Raw genomic sequence first — 16,612 nt, 5'->3', positions numbered from 1 at the left:
CCGTCTAGCTGTGAGGCAGCTCCGATCACCTTTCAGGAAGCAAAAACTGCGTCACTCAAGGAAAGAGATGACTCAGCTCCCTTGCAACATGTTTGGTAGGTATGCCAAGGTGTGGCCAGGTCTTGCTTGTTTATCCCAATAATGAAGTAATTACTATGATGTATCTATGTACAACTAGGAATAGTAGCAATAAAAGGTCAAAGAATGAACCACTAGAACAATGTCAACAGATATGATGTACAAATAATGTTTTTAATAATGCAGATAAGAGCACACGTTTCAAATAACCAGAAGACAATTGGTCATTATACCACTGAAAGTATCTGGATGCGGCCCTATAGTCTACAGGTTCTTGAACTGATGTTGGTTTTAGCTGAATTTTTTTGGTTATCATGATTGTTTATAAAATTGTAACATATGTAGGAGGAGAGTTTTGTAGATACTATGGATGGCCAAAAAGACAAATAAGTAGGTACTAGATCAAATCAAGCCTGAATTCTCCCTAGAAGCTCAAATGACAAGACTGAGGCTATCGTACTTTGGTCACAACATGAGAAGACAAGATTCTCTGGAAAAGTCCATAATGCTAGGAAAAGTGGAAGGCAGCAGGAAAAGAAGATGACCCAACACGAGATGGCTGGACTCAATAAAAGAAGCCACATCCTCCAGTTTGCATGATCTAAGTAGGTCTGTTAATGATAGGACATTTTGGAGGTTTTGGTGACTTGACGACACATAACACACACAATGTATATAGAGTTTTTACTGTTGTTATGATTATAATTCTGATGTTGTTGGTGTTAATTGCTAAGACTGTGAGCTACTGCAAGAAAGTTTATACTGCTACAGAGCCTTCAAAATATCCAGGAATTACAGCAAGTCAAAGGGGAGCTAGTCCCTTGACCTGTTTCATGGGATCATCAAGGATTAATTTGTACAAAAAACTCTTCCAGTTCATAACATATTTTTGTTTCACAATTTAATCACAGATGAGAAAACAGAGTAGGTGTGTCTTACTTGGATAGAGGAAACCAGGGCTTTTTTTCTGGGAAAAGAGGTGGTGGAACTCAGTGGGTTGCCAGCACAGGGGGCAACTCCTGGCGGGAGGTGGTGCCCCTGGTACCACATGCGCACGCGCAAAGTGCGCACATGCTTCTGGGGCCACGCAATGACATCACTTTGGGTCAGCTGGAACAAGGGGGGGGAGTTTTTTAAAGTTTAAATCGCCCTCGGTGAAAATGGTCACATGGCCGGTGGCCAGAGGGCAATCTAAACTCCCCTCTGTCTGGAGATCAGGGGGCGGGGCCACCGGCCATGTGACCATTTTCAAGCGGTGCCGGAACTCCATTCCACAGTGTTCCAGCTGAAAAAAAGCCCTGGTGGAAACAGTTTAATCCTGGCTTAACTTCTTCCATCTAAGAACTGGGCCCATTATCAACCTCACTTGGGGAGGGAATGTGGTTAAAATCTTTCCCCATTCTTTCCCCTTTCACAGATACTCGTTTCTAGGTTTGCCAACAGGCCTGTCCCTTTAGTAGAAGGATGTTGTTTACCAGAAGATGTTATTGACCATAAAAAACTTCAGCTGCACATTTCCATGCATTAAGCCTCTATTAAAGAGGCAGGACGTTTTCCTCCAGGCCTGCTGGCAACCCTACCCTTTGTATTTGGCATCTATCTCTGTGTGCCCCTTGCGTCATGTTCAAAAACAAGGTCGCTTTTTCCATCTGCCTCACAGCTCAACAGACTTTCTGGCTGAGGTGACAGAAATGGTTTTGAGCTGCGACGGAAAGTTTCCAGGTTTATGGACATGCTGTGCCCTTGTCCAGTTCAGCTCAAGATTTCCTGACTGCTGTAGCAACCTTTGGACAGGCCTGAAGCAAAAAAGGGCAACTGGAAGTATCATTCCCTGCCGGAAGTCCTTTCCTTCTGTTCCACAGGAGCTGGGGGGGGGGGGGAAGGAAATGCATTGTGAGGTGACTGGGTCAAAATTCTAGGCGACCCTAGGTCTGTGTAGCAGAGGTGAAAAAAGCTTTTCTTTTGCTTTTCTTGACATCTCTGGATGGTTCACAGCCTTCAAAATCCAAGTTCCAAACAATTGTTAAGTGGAGCCATCTGGTGCTTCTCTTCATTGACAAAGTTACTTGCATTTGGCCTGACCCGAATTCCTTTTTGACTGCAGAGTCTCTGTTGGCTGTGTCTGAAATAACCTGCTTCTTAGATAATTTCAGCCTACCCACTCTGACTAAGGTGAACAGGTTGTTCGAGGTTATGAAGGCCAATAGAGAATACTCAAGTATCTCTGGTATTGGACAGCCTGACAATACCTGACTGGTCTGGTACCAAAGTCCTTTCAAGCTCAGGTCAAGGTTTTGGTGTGATTTTTTAAAAGACTGGAACCAATAGACTGAAGGATCCTCTTCTCCAGGGCTTTTTTTCAGCAGGAACATGGTGGAACGGAGTTCCGGAACCTCTTGTAAATGGTCACATGGCTGGTGGTCCCACCCCCCGATCTCCAGACAGAGGGGAGTTGAGATTGCCCTCCACACCACTGAGCGGCGTGTAGGGAAATCTAAACTCCCCTCTGTCTGGAGATCAGGGGGCGGGGCCACCAGCCATGTGACCATTTTCGCCAAAGGTGATTTAAACTTTTAAAAACTCCCCCCTTGTTCTAACTGACCCAAAGTGACGTCATTGGCCCTGGGAGCGTGCGTGCACTTTGCACGCACACATGTGGTACCAGGGGCACCACCTCCCACCAAGAGTTGCCCCCTCTGCTGGCAGCCCACTGAGTTCCCCCCACCTCTTTTCCCAGAAAAAAAGCCCTGCTCTTCTCCATAGGAACCCAAAGGCCCACTGATTTCCTGCCGGCAAGACACTATTTATGCGGTGTGAGAGGACATGACCTTTCCACAGCCATAGACCCTGTTTTGTGGAATTAGATCCCAGGGAAAGTTAGAAAAGTTGACTCTTCAGCATGCTTCTGCAAAAGATACGTGTATTTAACTACATACTGGTCACTTTGAAATTAAAAACATCTTACAGCATTAAAAAGTCAAAGCCAAAGTATATAAGAATAAAAGAGTAAAAAGCAGATTAAGACAGCACTAAATGTAGCAGTAAATCAATAAAATGGTGAGGGCACAAGGTTATTAAAACATGTTTTATAGTTTAATGCAGACGAGGAGACAAGGCAGGATTCTTAACAGCAGTTTTATGCGTCTGTCCCTCTTACAGCTCCGGCTTCGCTTTCTCCTCCATTTTTCTTATCTCCCTACTCTACTTTCTCCATCAATGCAGAGGGGCCTAGTCTGCCCGGCAATGAACTGGGGTCACCCTAATGGGACACACTTCCAAACTTCAACAGTGAAATCACTTGCAAAACAGCTATTAAAACACAATGGGCATTAACCAAATGAGCAGGCAACTGAAAATGTTTTCACCTGGCATGTTAGGGTTGCCAAGCAAACTTCCACAGAGGCGACCTTGCTGCCTCTTTGGGCTGACTTTCCCCTCAGAAGCTGGAGGCCTCAAAGCAAACCAGATCAACCAATGCGTTACATACAGATTTGAGAGCAGGGCTTTTTTTCAGAGGGAACGCAGTGGAACGGAGTTCCGGCACCTCTTGAAAATGGTCACATGGCTGGTGGCCCCGCCCCCTGATCTCCAGACAGAGGGGAGTTGAGATTGCCTTCCGCGCCGCCAAGTGGAAGGCAATCTCAACTCCCCTCTGTCTGGAGATCAGGGGGCGGGGCCACCAGCCATGTGGCCATTTTCTCCTAGGGCAACCCACTGAGTTCCACCACCTCTTTTCCCAGAAAAAAGCCCTGTTTGAGAGAGAGATTTAGGTTCCTAGAGAACATTGGAATAGAATTTGGCCTGAAGTGACCTCTCTGCAGCTATCTTCTGATTTAAGATTTAAAAAATTAAAAATTCAGTATCAGTGGTATTTGACTCCTTGTAGACTGAGTCTAATTTATGGCACCCACGACTGTTGGTGTTGTGGAAATGGTTGCGCAAACTTGTTACGTGTTTTGGCTTTGGCCCAGGATTCAATATTTCTGGCAAGAACTTTGATACACCATGAGAAATATGTTTTACCTTTTCATCTCAAAGTGATCTTTCCTTGGCCATCTGAAAGATGAAGTAAATATCTCTGATTAGGAATGAGTGACGAATTTGTTATCTATTGCTGAAGTGTGTTGCCTCCTCTTGGAATGAATTAGATTCCTTCCTCTTTCATAAAGTGGGCTAGAAGAGTTCGGCAGCTGCTTTTATGTCTAAGTTGACATATTTTAGAGACTTAGGAGGAAAAACTTAATCAACTAACAAGTTTGTAGGAAAACAGCTTTTGTTTGTTGATTATTGGAATACAAGATTTCAGGATAATATTTTCTCTCTCTCTCTCTCTCTCTCTCTCTGTATGTATTATATGTTGGGGAAATGTTTATTGTGGAGACTATAAGAATTATTTCATAAAACAGAGAGCGAGCGAGCGTTGCTGTTTGCGTTTATCATATATTGGTTTGTGTTTACAGTAAAAAAAATTAAAGAAGGTGGAAGCACATGGAACAGACTCTTGAAGAAGGTATTCGGCAGTGTGATGTTAAGGCTTGGAGTATGCTAAGCCCAGTTCTGGAAAACAAGCATTGTTTTGCAATTAATGGTGAGCCAAGTCCTCGTTTATCATCTCCCCAGTTCCCTGCCTCTGTTTTTGTGCCACTGATGTCAAAGCAGCTGAACCTGATGTAGCTTAGCCTGAACGAGACCGAGCTGCGTTTACTGCAGCTGAGCCAAGTTCACGTGTCGGTCACAATAAATGTCTCAGGGCTGGGGATGACTGCAGCATTTTGCAAGGCCTCTCAGGTGCCTGCCTGGAGGTTTAGCAACATGCAGGAAAGCAGGTCTCTTGTCACATGAGGAGGAGGAGGAGGCACCGCCCACTCAGAGATCCTCCTGTTTCCATCTCTTTCATCAGAGGGGAGGCGCTCTGACCTCAGGAAACAATATCATAGCAAGGCGAACTTCTTCGTTACTGTGTATGTTGAAATAGATTGAGAGGAGTTAGCCGTGTTAGTCTGTAATGGCAAAATAGTAAAAAGTAATAATAGTAGTATAAAGTCTTCGTCAGATGCACCTGACGAAGAGAGCTGTGGTTCTCGAAAGCTTATGCCTCAATAAAGTTGGTTAGTCTTAAAGGTGCTACTGGACTTTTTACTATGTTGAAATAGCATTCCAGTCTAGGGCCGTTTTCACGCTACTAACCTGGTTCCGTGACGTTGCGAAACATCAAAAAATGCGGGGGGGGGGGGACGCAAAAAATGCGGAAGATAACGTCTTCTCGCGAGAGTTTTGCGCAGGTTGGAGCGGGGATACTATGGCTTTTATACCCATAGAACAGATGCCATTTCCAGACTTTTGAGTAGATACATTAAATAGGTGGTGGCTGGAGATCTCCTGAAATTACAGCAGAAAATGGCTGCTTTGGAGGACAGACTTTATGGTATATCATAGATTCGAGGTAAAACCCCTCCCCAAGTTCCCTAATCCATGAGAACCCCGCCCCAACTCTCCAGAAATTTCCCATCCCACAGCTGGCTGCTGGGGTGGGGGAGGCTCATAGCACCACCTTTGCCCCAGCTGACATGCATTATTTTGGGTTTGCACAGCATTCCTGATCACAAAGAGAGTCATATGCATGTAGAATCTGTGTTGACACTCCGATGAACATGCATAGGTTGGGATTCATTGCATGTTCCTAGGGAACCCAAAATGGGTTCAGCTGGTACCTGCATTGTGACTGGCATAATGGAGGTGGTTTGTGGCTCATTTCAAAATAGATGGATGATTCATTATCGCTTCCTGCTAATGGTTGTTTTTGACATTGTATTATGCAACCTAAGAGTATTCCTGCATTTCATATCCATGTCCAAAATCATCAGAGTGAGAAACAAAACCAGCAAGGGGAGGCTCAAAGTGCAAAACAGACACACATATCCAGGGCTTTTTTTCTGGGAAAAGAGGTGGTGGAACTCAGTGGGTTGCCCTCGGAGAAAATGGTCACATGGCTGGTGGCCCCACCCCCTGATCTCCAGACAGGGGGGAGTTGAAATTGCCTCCCGCGCCGCTCCAGCGTCCCAGAGGGCAATCTAAACTCCCCTCTGTCTGGAGATCAGGGGGCGGGGCCACCAGCCATGTGACCATTTTCAAGAGGTGCCAGAACTCCGTTCCACTGCGTTCCTGCTGAAAAAAAAGCCCTGCACATATCCCAAGCAGAGTTTGCAAGATCTCCAATTACAGCACATACAAAGAAACAGTCCGATTTGACTCATTTAAGATACAATGTGGTGCTGTAGTTGGAGCAAATGCCCCAGGTTTAAATCTCCACTCACCCGTGAAGCACCATGAGAGATCTGGCCAGTCACCCTCTCTTAGCTTAACTGCCTCACAAGGTTGTTGTGTGGAAGAAGGGAGAAACTGTGATGGCTTGGAGAGACGGAATGAAATGTGAAATGGTCGATTGCCACAGGGTCTATCTGTGATTTCATGTTTGTGAAAAACCCAGTTCTTGTGGGGAAAAATGTTGGGGTAGAAATTCTTCCGCCTGCTTTTAGGAATACTCAGTGGCTGTTTTCATACGTCTTACAGGCTGTGGCACAATTTCCCGTCATGTCTCCGGTTTGTGCCTATCACAAGAGATGCAATTCACCAGATGGGTGTCGTTTCTTTCCTTGATTCAATATGATGGTTTGAGTAGACAAAAAGCTTAAGGGCAGAGCTTAATGTTAAGTGTTATTCCATGATTTTCTTTTCAGGAGGATTGAAGGTTTTTTTAGAAGCTGCAGCTGCAGGCTTGAGAATGGGGGGCAGGGTAGCAGCAGGGGGGGTGTCTTTTAAAAATCTTTATCATTTAACACCCCCTTTCTGCTGTATTCTGGCTGAGCACGTCTTGGAGGTTTGGGGGAAAACGTGGTATGCATCTACTGGAAGTCAAAATTCATGCAAAAAATATTAGCAATATGTTTATACTTTCTTGAAAGAAATGATAACTTTCTTTGAATGCCCTTTGATGTTTGCGCTTTTGCCCCGTGTGCCAAGCAGGACTGAAGTGCTTATCTAGTGCCAGCATTTGTTTAAATTAAAAAAGCAACAGAAATTTTTTTAAAAAACCCTTTCCCCCCAGGGCATCTTAGAAACTGTAACTTAATTTTGTAAAAATTATTTTGCTGGCCATGCCAAAGTAGTGCCATCTACAGGGAACCAGAAGAATGGCAAGAGTTGAGACAGCCCCAAGGACAACACACACACACACACACCCATCCATCAAGAAAAAGGGGGATCTTCTGGCTGCTAAGGGCACTAGATAGGAGCAAGCGGGGGTGTAGTGTTGAGGTTTAAATCAGATTTTGTCTGGAGAGGCCTTAGGTTTGCAGGAAGGCTCAGATGCCAGAGTCTGGGCCCCTTTGCATCTATCTGCAACTCTTGGAGCACACAGGGCCCCTGTTATAGGGTTGCCAACCTCCAGGTAGTAGCTGGAGATCTCCCGGAACTACAACTGTTTTCCAGTCAACAGAAATCAGTTCCCCTGGAGAAAATGGCTGGTTGGAGGGAAGGGGGGTTGATCTCTATGGCATTATACCCTGCTAAGGTCTTCCCCCTCCCCAAACCCTGTCTTCTCCAGGCTCCACCTCCCAAATCTCCAGGAATTTCACAACCTGGAGCTGGCAACTCAAACCCCGACGCCCTTGGCCCTTTTCGGCTCCTGCCGATCCTTGCAGCTTCTCCTGCTTCCACGGCTCAGGAGTGTCAGGTTTCGCCCCCTCCTTCCCCCTCCCCTCTTTCTTGTCTCCAGTTTCACCCATGCCCAGGACGGCTTGCCCAGGCCAGGGCTTCAAATAGTGCCCCCATGTAAACAAGGCTGAGGGTGGCTCCCACCCATGCGGGCAGAGCAGCCCCGGAGACCAGGTGGGCAGGATGGGCTGAGCCAGCGAGTTCTGGCCGGTGCCTGCAGGACAGAGCTTCTCTGCCCGATAAGACTGTTTTGGGCTTTGCTCCTTTCCCCGTCTCTGAGTCTGGCCCAAACAGGTTCCTGGGCTCTTATAAAGGCAGGATGTCTCAGGCCAGCTCAGTTCCAGTTCTGCTGGGCCCAGGAGCCTCGCCCAGAAGGGGAGAAGGGACCAAGTGACAGCCAGAGGTGGCTGCTGGAGGGCTGGGGGGAGACGCTCGCCTGGGAGCAGCATGTCCAAGGCAAAGAGGGCCGAGGCACCTGAGGACCGCCTCCCAGAAGACCCAGTTCCTCCAGCTGAGCTCAGAAGCAACGGCAGCAGGGCAGACGGGGAGCCTGCGAGCCGCAACTCGGTGGTCATCTGCCAGGCAGTGGGGAGAAGCATCTTCACTTCCAGCATCTCCTCGGCAGCGGAGAGAGTGAGCCTGATGCTGAAGCAGGAGGAAGAGGAGGAAGAGGCAAGCCACCCCGTGCTCTTCATACAGCTTTCTGAGCTCTTCAGCACCCCTGAGGGACTGGAGTGGAGGCAGACGGCCAGGTAAGGGGCCCGGCAGAGCTAAGCGCAGAGGGGAGCACGGTGCTGCGCACGCAGGGCCCAGGCGGGAGCGGAGGCCAGCGGTCTGATGCAGGCTTCTTACGTTTCAGAGTCAGGTTTGCTAGAGCAGTACCGGCCTGGCAGAGAGGCCCGTGGCTCAGATGAGCTTTCACTAGAAGTGACGAGTTACACTTGAACGGCAAGTGAACAGACTCACGTGTATTCCTCCCTGTTCACTTTTGCTCCACTTGCACTCGTAGTGATCGAGTGGAGTGCAAGTGGAGTGCAAGTGAACAGGGAGGAATACACGTGAGTCTGTTCACTTGCCGTTCAAGTGTAACTCGTCACTTCTAGCTTGGCCCATTGATGAGCTTTCACTTGGGTTGCGGACAGGTAGGGACTCCTTTCTCATCTGCTGTTAAGCATAACATTACTTGGGTTTGGGGGGAAGATTTGTATGCTGCTTCTCCAGAGGCCTGCGCATGGAGGAAAACTCTCTGCTGCTCTGTGAGGGACAATCCAAGCTTTATCCAGTGCTGCAACACAAAGTCAGCCCCTGCATGTCAGCCTTAAACCGACAAGATGGAGGAGAAATCTTTAGGATTTGAAACTGAAGGATGGAGCCGACTCACCCTTAGCATTTATATAGGGATTTCAGTGTTGAAATAGCAACACACAAATGTTATATATGGTACAACTCCCCTGCCGGGTAGGCCAGTATCACTGTATATATATATATTGCAGAAAAGGGGCTGAGGTGAAGGGGGTTCCTATGGCCACCATGTCTGAGTTTGTGTCAGAGGAGGGCACGTGAAGGAGGGCACGTTACAATCCCAGCGCAGAGGGCCCTCTATGGGCACGCAGGCGCCATCCAAGTTCTAGAATGCTGGGTCTGAGCCAGCAGCCCCCCAGGATGAGAGAAAGTAATGCACTTGAGGACACGGGGGGGGGGCGGCAGGGGGACTCACCCCTCTGGAGTTTAAACTCAGGCCTGGGTCGAATCCACATTCACCCATTACCCGCATGTTTATCGGATATCTTCCGTTTGCCTCCAATCTGCGATTTTTCCTCTTCGTTCACATTCCTGCTTCCAATCTGTCTTTCTCGCGCGTCCCTCCAGTCACATGGCTGCTCGAAAACCGCTTTTTTAGGCGGGACCTTTTTTCCCCGCCCATTTTTTTAAAAAAATTTTTGAGCGCACTTTTCCGTTATTTCGATCTTGCCTTATAAAGAAACATCATTGAAGATAATGATGCCTCTCTTCCCCCCACTGACAGCACTGATGGCTCTCTCCCATTTCGTTTTTGGAAATTTGGAAGCATGTGGGAAGCTTTCGTGGGCATTTCCTATGCAGGACAGTTCAGTGGCTGAATTTTACTGAAGTTTCACTTCCTTGGAGTGTCATTATTTCGATATTTCGTAATTTTGATATTACAGTAATATAAAATTAAAAACATAAAAAACAGTTAAAAAGGAAGTTTCGCGAGTCCGTTCTGAGGATGGATTCACCCCAAAATGATTTTTCGAACTACCAGATTTTATTCAGAAACAGCATAATCAATAAATCCAATGCTATGAAGTCAAAAACAGTCTTTTGCAGACTACGGAGCACTTGCAAGTTGAATCAGCCAATAGGAACTCTCGGAACGGCCGGAGAGACAGGAAGGGGGGTGGTTTTTAAAAAAACTGCGTAAATTGCGCATTGGCCCGTTCACGGCCACCGTGATACTCCCGTTGAAAACCTGTGACCACATATTCGGGAGAAATGCGAATGAAATGCGTCTGTTTAATGAGGTAATGTGACCGGCACTCGGGATTGCGTGGGGAATGCGGGGAACATGCGACTTAGAATGAGTAATGTGGATTCGACCCTGATTGATGTGTGCAGCAGAATAAGGGGGTACTAGAAGGGACAGCCCCACTTCAGGCTGCTGGTGGAGGGTCACATTTTGGAAAGTATGTTAGAAATTCAATGCAAAGAAGAAACCAGTCCAGCGAGTGGTGGTGGTAGTGGGAAAGGGACATTAAGGACCACCCTCTCTGCTGTGCTACTTTTCAGTTTGTAGGGAGGGATTTCTTTTTGTGCAAAGGGACATTCAAAGGTAGAATCCATCCCCCTGCAGTTAGGGTTGCCAACCTCTAGGTGGTGGCTGGAGATCTCCTGGAATTTCAACTGATCTCCAGCCCACTGCGATCAGTTCACTTGGAGAAAATGGCTGCTCTGGAGGGTGGATTCTTTGACTTTATAGCCGGCTGAGGTCCCTCCCCTCCCCAAACCCCGCCCACCACAGGTTTCTCCCCCCAAACTCCAGGAATTTCCTAACCCAGAATCGACAACCCTTCCTGCAGTCCAGCAGGGTGAGTGCGTATTCCACCTAAACATGCCAGTATGAAACAGGTTTTCCTCTCTGGTACAAGGAAGAAGTTTTGCCCCACTGAGGGGTGGGCAATGGATGCATCCCTTAGCATTCAACAACAGCCTCCAAGAGCCCCTTCCCCACATGGTTCTGCTCCTTCCCACCCTAGACAATGTTTCCAGGCCCAGTCTAACAGGGACCGCTTGCACGTGGATAGATCAAGATGGGTAGCCGTGTTAGTCTGTCTGTAGCAGTGGAAAAGAACAAGAGTCCAGTAGCACCTATAAGAAAGGCTTTTGCGGGGGGGAAAGAGGTGGTGGAACTCAGTGGGTTGCCCTCGGAGAAAATGGTCACATGGCTGGTAGCCCCGCCCCCTGATCTCCAGACAGAGGGGAGTTGAGATTGCCCTCCGCACGGAGGGCAATCTCAACTCCCCTCTCTCTGGAGATCAGGGGGCGGGGCCACCAGCCATGTGACCATTTTCAAGAGGTTCCGGAACTCCGTTCCACCGCGTTCCTGCTGAAAAAAAGCCCTGAGTATAAGACTAACAGAATTTGTGATAGGGTATGAGCTTGTTCATTTGCACGTGGCTCACCAATTTGTGTATGCTTGTAGAACTGTGACATGTAGCTGCACATTTAAACATAAACTTCTCTGTTGGCTGCTTTCTTGGAGGCTGGATTTCTGAGATCTACTAGGAAGTGACAGAGCCTTGGGTTTTTAAGTACATGACAAGTGGCAGACATTACTTACGGTACATCTGCAAGAGCGGCCTGCTTTTTCAGTGCCTAAAAAGTCATTATAAAATCAACTCTTTCCCCTACCAGTATGATATTTGATGTGCAGCATCAATCTGCTGAACAATACAATCTGCCTACATTTGAGGAAAATCTGAAGAAGAAAGTTTTGCTTTAGCATGTTTAAATTTTTCTCCTCGAAATGCAGATCTCTTCGGCTTGCAACTGTTTTTGTGCTCACATAAATCAGACACTCGGTTTCTCCTTTTGCCTGTTTAGATATATTTTTTTAAAATTAATAATATTAAAGGAATTGGTCTTCCATTAGTGTGGAGAAAATCCATTGTGATCTACTGGCAAAATTATGGAACTTTTGAAAAGTATGCTTCGTAGGGTCCAAACTGGGCAGGCTTGTGGTTTGTGTGTTTGTGTGCATGCATGATAGAGAACGCTGCTGCATATTTGAGAGATGTAGCTTGCCTGTCTTTGCCTTGGCTTCAATTCCTATAGGGATCTCCTCTGCATTTCTTTAAGGGCTGATTCCGCACACGTTGGATAATGCACTTTCAATGCACTTTATCAATCGTTTGAGGTGGATTTTTTGTTCCGCACACAAAAAAATCCATTCCAATGATCTATAAAGAGGATTGGAAGTGCATTATCCAACGTGTGCGGAATCACTCAAGGTTTCTGCCACAGATTCACTTGCTGAACAGACTGTGATAATGTTAGTTTTCCAAGGTATCTGCTTTCGAGAGTTAAAGATCCCTTTGTCAGACCCTTTGGAAATCTAGTTGGTCTTTAAGGTGCTATTGGACCCAGATCTTGCTCTTTGACTGCAGACCAACTTGAATACCCATCTGAAACAGTCTGTGATAATGAATCTGGTGGCACCATAGAGCTCTAACTCTCACACCGAGCTCTGACTCTCAAAAACATACACTCTGAAAATCTGGTTGGTCTTGACCTGGATAGCCCAGGTGAGCCTGATCTCGTCAGATCTCAGAAGCTAAACAAGGTCGTCCTTGGTTAGTAATTGGATGGGAGACCTCCAACGAAGACCAGGGTTGCAGAGGCAGGCAATAGCAAACCACCTCTGTCAGTCTCTTGCCATGAAAACCCCACCAGGGGTCACCATAGGCCAGCTATGACTCAACGGCACTCTCCACCACTTCTAAGGTGCCATGGGACTAAAATCCTGCTGCTCTACTGCAGACCAACACGGCTACCCACTGAGGGCCAAGCTACAAGTGACAACGGCAAGTGGATTGAGTGGAGTGCAAGTGGAGGGCAAGTGAACAGAGAGAAATACACTTGCCCTTCAAGTGTCCTTCATCACTTGTAGCTTGGCTCCTAATCTAGTCTGTGATGATGATGTTTCAGAATTGTTGCAAAACGTAGCTTTAATCCCTTACCTTCATGTGGGCTGACTGTCAGTAGCCGATTGCCGAATAACCAGTCAATGTTACTTCCCTAGTTCTTGTTGAACTATCAAATAAACTATGAATAAAAACAAAGATAGTAGGAAGATAAGAAGACAAATGATTTACCTTACAGGGGTGGTATATAAATATTATTATAGAGCTACATTGAAGTTAAATTTTGTCCTTTGGTCTTTCAGCACCCACCTTTTTGCCTCTGCAGATGGGAGTGGGGGTGGCTGAAGCTGGAACTAGTGATATGTCCATCTTGAGTACAATTGCACTTTTAAATTCTTTGCATGCTATTTTGACAAGCAACCTCTTGCCAAGCTTATCTTCAGCTGCAGAGTGTACAGCCATACACACTCAGGTCTCAGAAAAACTTGATCTGCTGTATTTGCAGCGTTCTTACAGCAAACATCTTGCAACAATTGGCTGTTGGATGATTGTTCTCCACAACTTATTTCATGAGGAGCAATCCCGTGCAAGTGTAATAAAAAGTAAAACTGGAAAAGGAACTATTCAAGTATTATCATATCTTGCTTTGCTGCATTGTAAATTGTAAACCTTTATTTATTTATAAACCCAGCCAGCTGCCCATAAAGGCCAGTTCTGTGCATGCTTCCCTCGCTGACTCTTTCTCTCCTATCCTTCTGGCCCAGCAGCTGCTGCTGCTGGCCTGACTACACTTCCCAGGTAAACTTGCAGGAACGTGCCACATGTTGGGTGTCTCGTGTAGTCTAGCTCCCAGAAGACACCCGGTCAAGAGATGTGGGGCTTTGTGCGTGCATCCATGTGACTGCTGTCCTCTATAGTTCTTCACAGAATCAGAGTTGGAAGGGGCCATACAGACCTTCTAGTCTAACCCCCTGCCCAATGCAGGATGAGCCTAAAGCATCCCTGACAAATATTCATCCAGCCTCTTCTTGAAAACTGCCAGTGACGGGGAGCTCACTATCTCCCTCGGCAGCTGATTCCACCTTTGAACTACTCTGACCGTGAAAAAGTTTTTCCTAATATCCAGCCGGTACCTTTGTGCATGTAATTTAAGCCCACTGCTTTCCATCCTACCCTCTGCTGCCAACTGGAACAGCTCCTTGCCCTCCTCCAAATGACAGCCTTTCAAATATTTAAAGAGAGCAATCATGTCCCCCCTCAACCTCCTCTTCTCCAAACTGAACATTCCCAAGGCCCCCAGTCTTTCGTCACAAGGCTCAGTCTCCAGACCCCTGATCATTCTTTTTGCTCTCTTCTGCACCCTTTCAATTTTGTCCACATCCTTTTTGAAATGAGGCCTCCAGAACTGCACACAATACTCCAGTGCGGCCTGACCAAGGCAGTATAGAGAGGGACTATGACCTCCTGCGATTTCGATGCAATGGACCTTTTGATACAACCCAAGACTGAATTAGCCTTTTTTGCCACTGCATCACACTGACTGCTCATATTTACTTTACAGTCCACTCTTACCCCAAGATCTCTTTCGCATACACTACTACCCAGAAGCGTATCCCCTATCCTGTATTTGTGCATCACATTTTTGTGGCCCAGATGTAATACTGTGCACTTGTCCATGTTGAATTGCATCCTGTTCACTATTGCCCACTTCTCCAGAGTATTCAGGTCTTGTTGAATTTTAACTCTGGCCGTTTCCACACGGTTTACCTGCTTGCATTATGTCCCGGCAGGTCGCGCAAAAACGCGGAAGATCGTGTTTTTTTGCACGAGATTTGCGCGACGTCATGTGACATCGTGCAAATCTCACGCAAAAAAACGCGATCTGCTGGGACATAACGCAAGCAGGTAAGCCGTGTGGAAATGGCCTCTATCTTCTTGGGTGTTTGCCACTCCTCCCAATTTGGTATCATCAGCAAATTTAATGAGTAGCCCGTTTATCCCTTCATCCAGATCATTGATAAAAATATTGAAAAGTACCAGGCCCCAAACTGAGCCCTGCTTTCCCCAAGCCAGAGAGGAATCGGGGTGGAATGACCAAGAGAAACTGAGAATGCCTTGTGCCTGGTTCAGGACAAATTTGCAGGAGTCATCGCCTGCGGCTGTTGTACACAGATGCTAACACTTGAGCATTGGGTCTCTGATGGGTGAGAAACAATCTGAAAGACGCTTGTACCAGGCGGTTATATCTAATGGATAGCCCTGCAGGAAGATCGATCTGCAATTGCGTTTTACAATACAGGTGTGCAATTTCAGTTAAAGATATAAAAGAGCACTGCATGGCATGTATTTGCTGCTTCTTCGTCTCCTCAGTTTACACTTTCCAAGCTTTCTGGTGCACAAAGAAATTTATGACAGTTTCCGGTGGGGAAGCCATGTTGTTCTGCCATAGAAGAGAGAGATTCAATTCATCCTTAAGCAGAAAGTTTTTTGAATCGTTAGGAACTAGAATGCCATTTGTGAGAATTATAGAGTAGAAACCTCCATTTTTGTTACTGGGAAACTGGGAAAGGAACATGATTAACAGCATATACCGTCATTTCGTTTCGCAACAGACGATGTTGGAATAATAACAAACCCGATGTATTGTCGAAGGCTTTCACGGCCAGAGAACGATGGTTGTTGTGGGTTTTCCGGGCTGTATTGCCGTGGTCTTGGCATTGTAGTTCCTGACGTTTCTCCAGCAGCTGTGGCTGACATCTTCAGAGGTGTAGCACCATTTGCCAGCTAAACAGCTTGGATGGCCAAGCTCTGCTTTGACCCCAAGCATGACCCTGCAATGCCCAGAGAGAAAAGGCCACGGTGTTGCTAGGACCTATTTCTGGGGAAGAAGTTGGCTTCCTTCCACTGGCTGCTGACGTCTCTCTCATGCCACATTTTCTGTCTTGGCTCAGAACCGTCATCAGGTTTTCTGGTAAATCACTGCCGAGCTCTCCGGAAGCCTTTGGTCCTGAATGTGAAACCGGGACAGATTGTGCATGGTTTGTGATCTCCTCTCTTTCTCCTAGCTCTGGGCAATCTTGGATCACTTTAAGGAAAAAATCTATACATTGTTTTTCTTTTTCACATAAGCACTTTGGTTGCCCTTAAAAAGACCCCTCCACCCCTGCAAAAGAGGGTTGCTACCTCACACACACAAACCACTCCGTTTGGCTTCCTCACAAAAAGCTTCACACCTTTGAAATATGTTCGCCCCCCTCTCCTCTGTGGATTGCAGCTGGACTACAAGGGCATCACTCCAGAAGTTCCTCTGAGAACTATGCAGCCTGCAATAGTCATAGACAGCTGATTGGTTGAGACGGATAAACACTGCAGGATATAGACGGTGGAGTGGAAAGGAGAGAGCACAGCGGCCGGCTGGGAACTTCTGGCCAAGTCAAAGCAAGCTCAGTGAAACAGTGTCCTAAAAGGAACAGGGCGAGGGGAACACGTACACGTGAAGGTCATGGAATTTACTGCGGGAAAAGTTTTCTTGCCACCATACTAGAATACGCACGTATGTACGTGCCATACAAGTTGCTACTGACTTATGGTGACACCAGCGAGGGGCTTTCAAGGCAAGAGATGTTCCAAGGTGGCTCGCCATTGCCTTCCTCTGTAGA

General features: G+C 46.8%; 1 protein-coding gene across 1 annotated transcript in view; it reads left to right on the top strand.

The window, feature by feature from the left end:
* The first annotated feature begins 8,238 nt into the window (after positions 1–8,238).
* SLC4A9 (solute carrier family 4 member 9) overlaps positions 8,239–16,612 on the top strand; it is a 69,656-nt gene continuing 61,282 nt past the window's right edge. Inside the window, exon 1 of the mRNA XM_054984926.1 lies at positions 8,239–8,543. Within this exon, the coding sequence (XP_054840901.1) occupies positions 8,239–8,543 (305 nt within the window). The remainder of the gene's footprint in view (positions 8,544–16,612) is intronic.

This window comes from Eublepharis macularius, chromosome 7, assembly GCF_028583425.1.
Source record: "Eublepharis macularius isolate TG4126 chromosome 7, MPM_Emac_v1.0, whole genome shotgun sequence".
Classification (NCBI taxonomy): Eukaryota; Metazoa; Chordata; class Lepidosauria; order Squamata; family Eublepharidae; genus Eublepharis; species Eublepharis macularius.
This window is presented reverse-complemented; position numbering and strand designations above follow the sequence as displayed.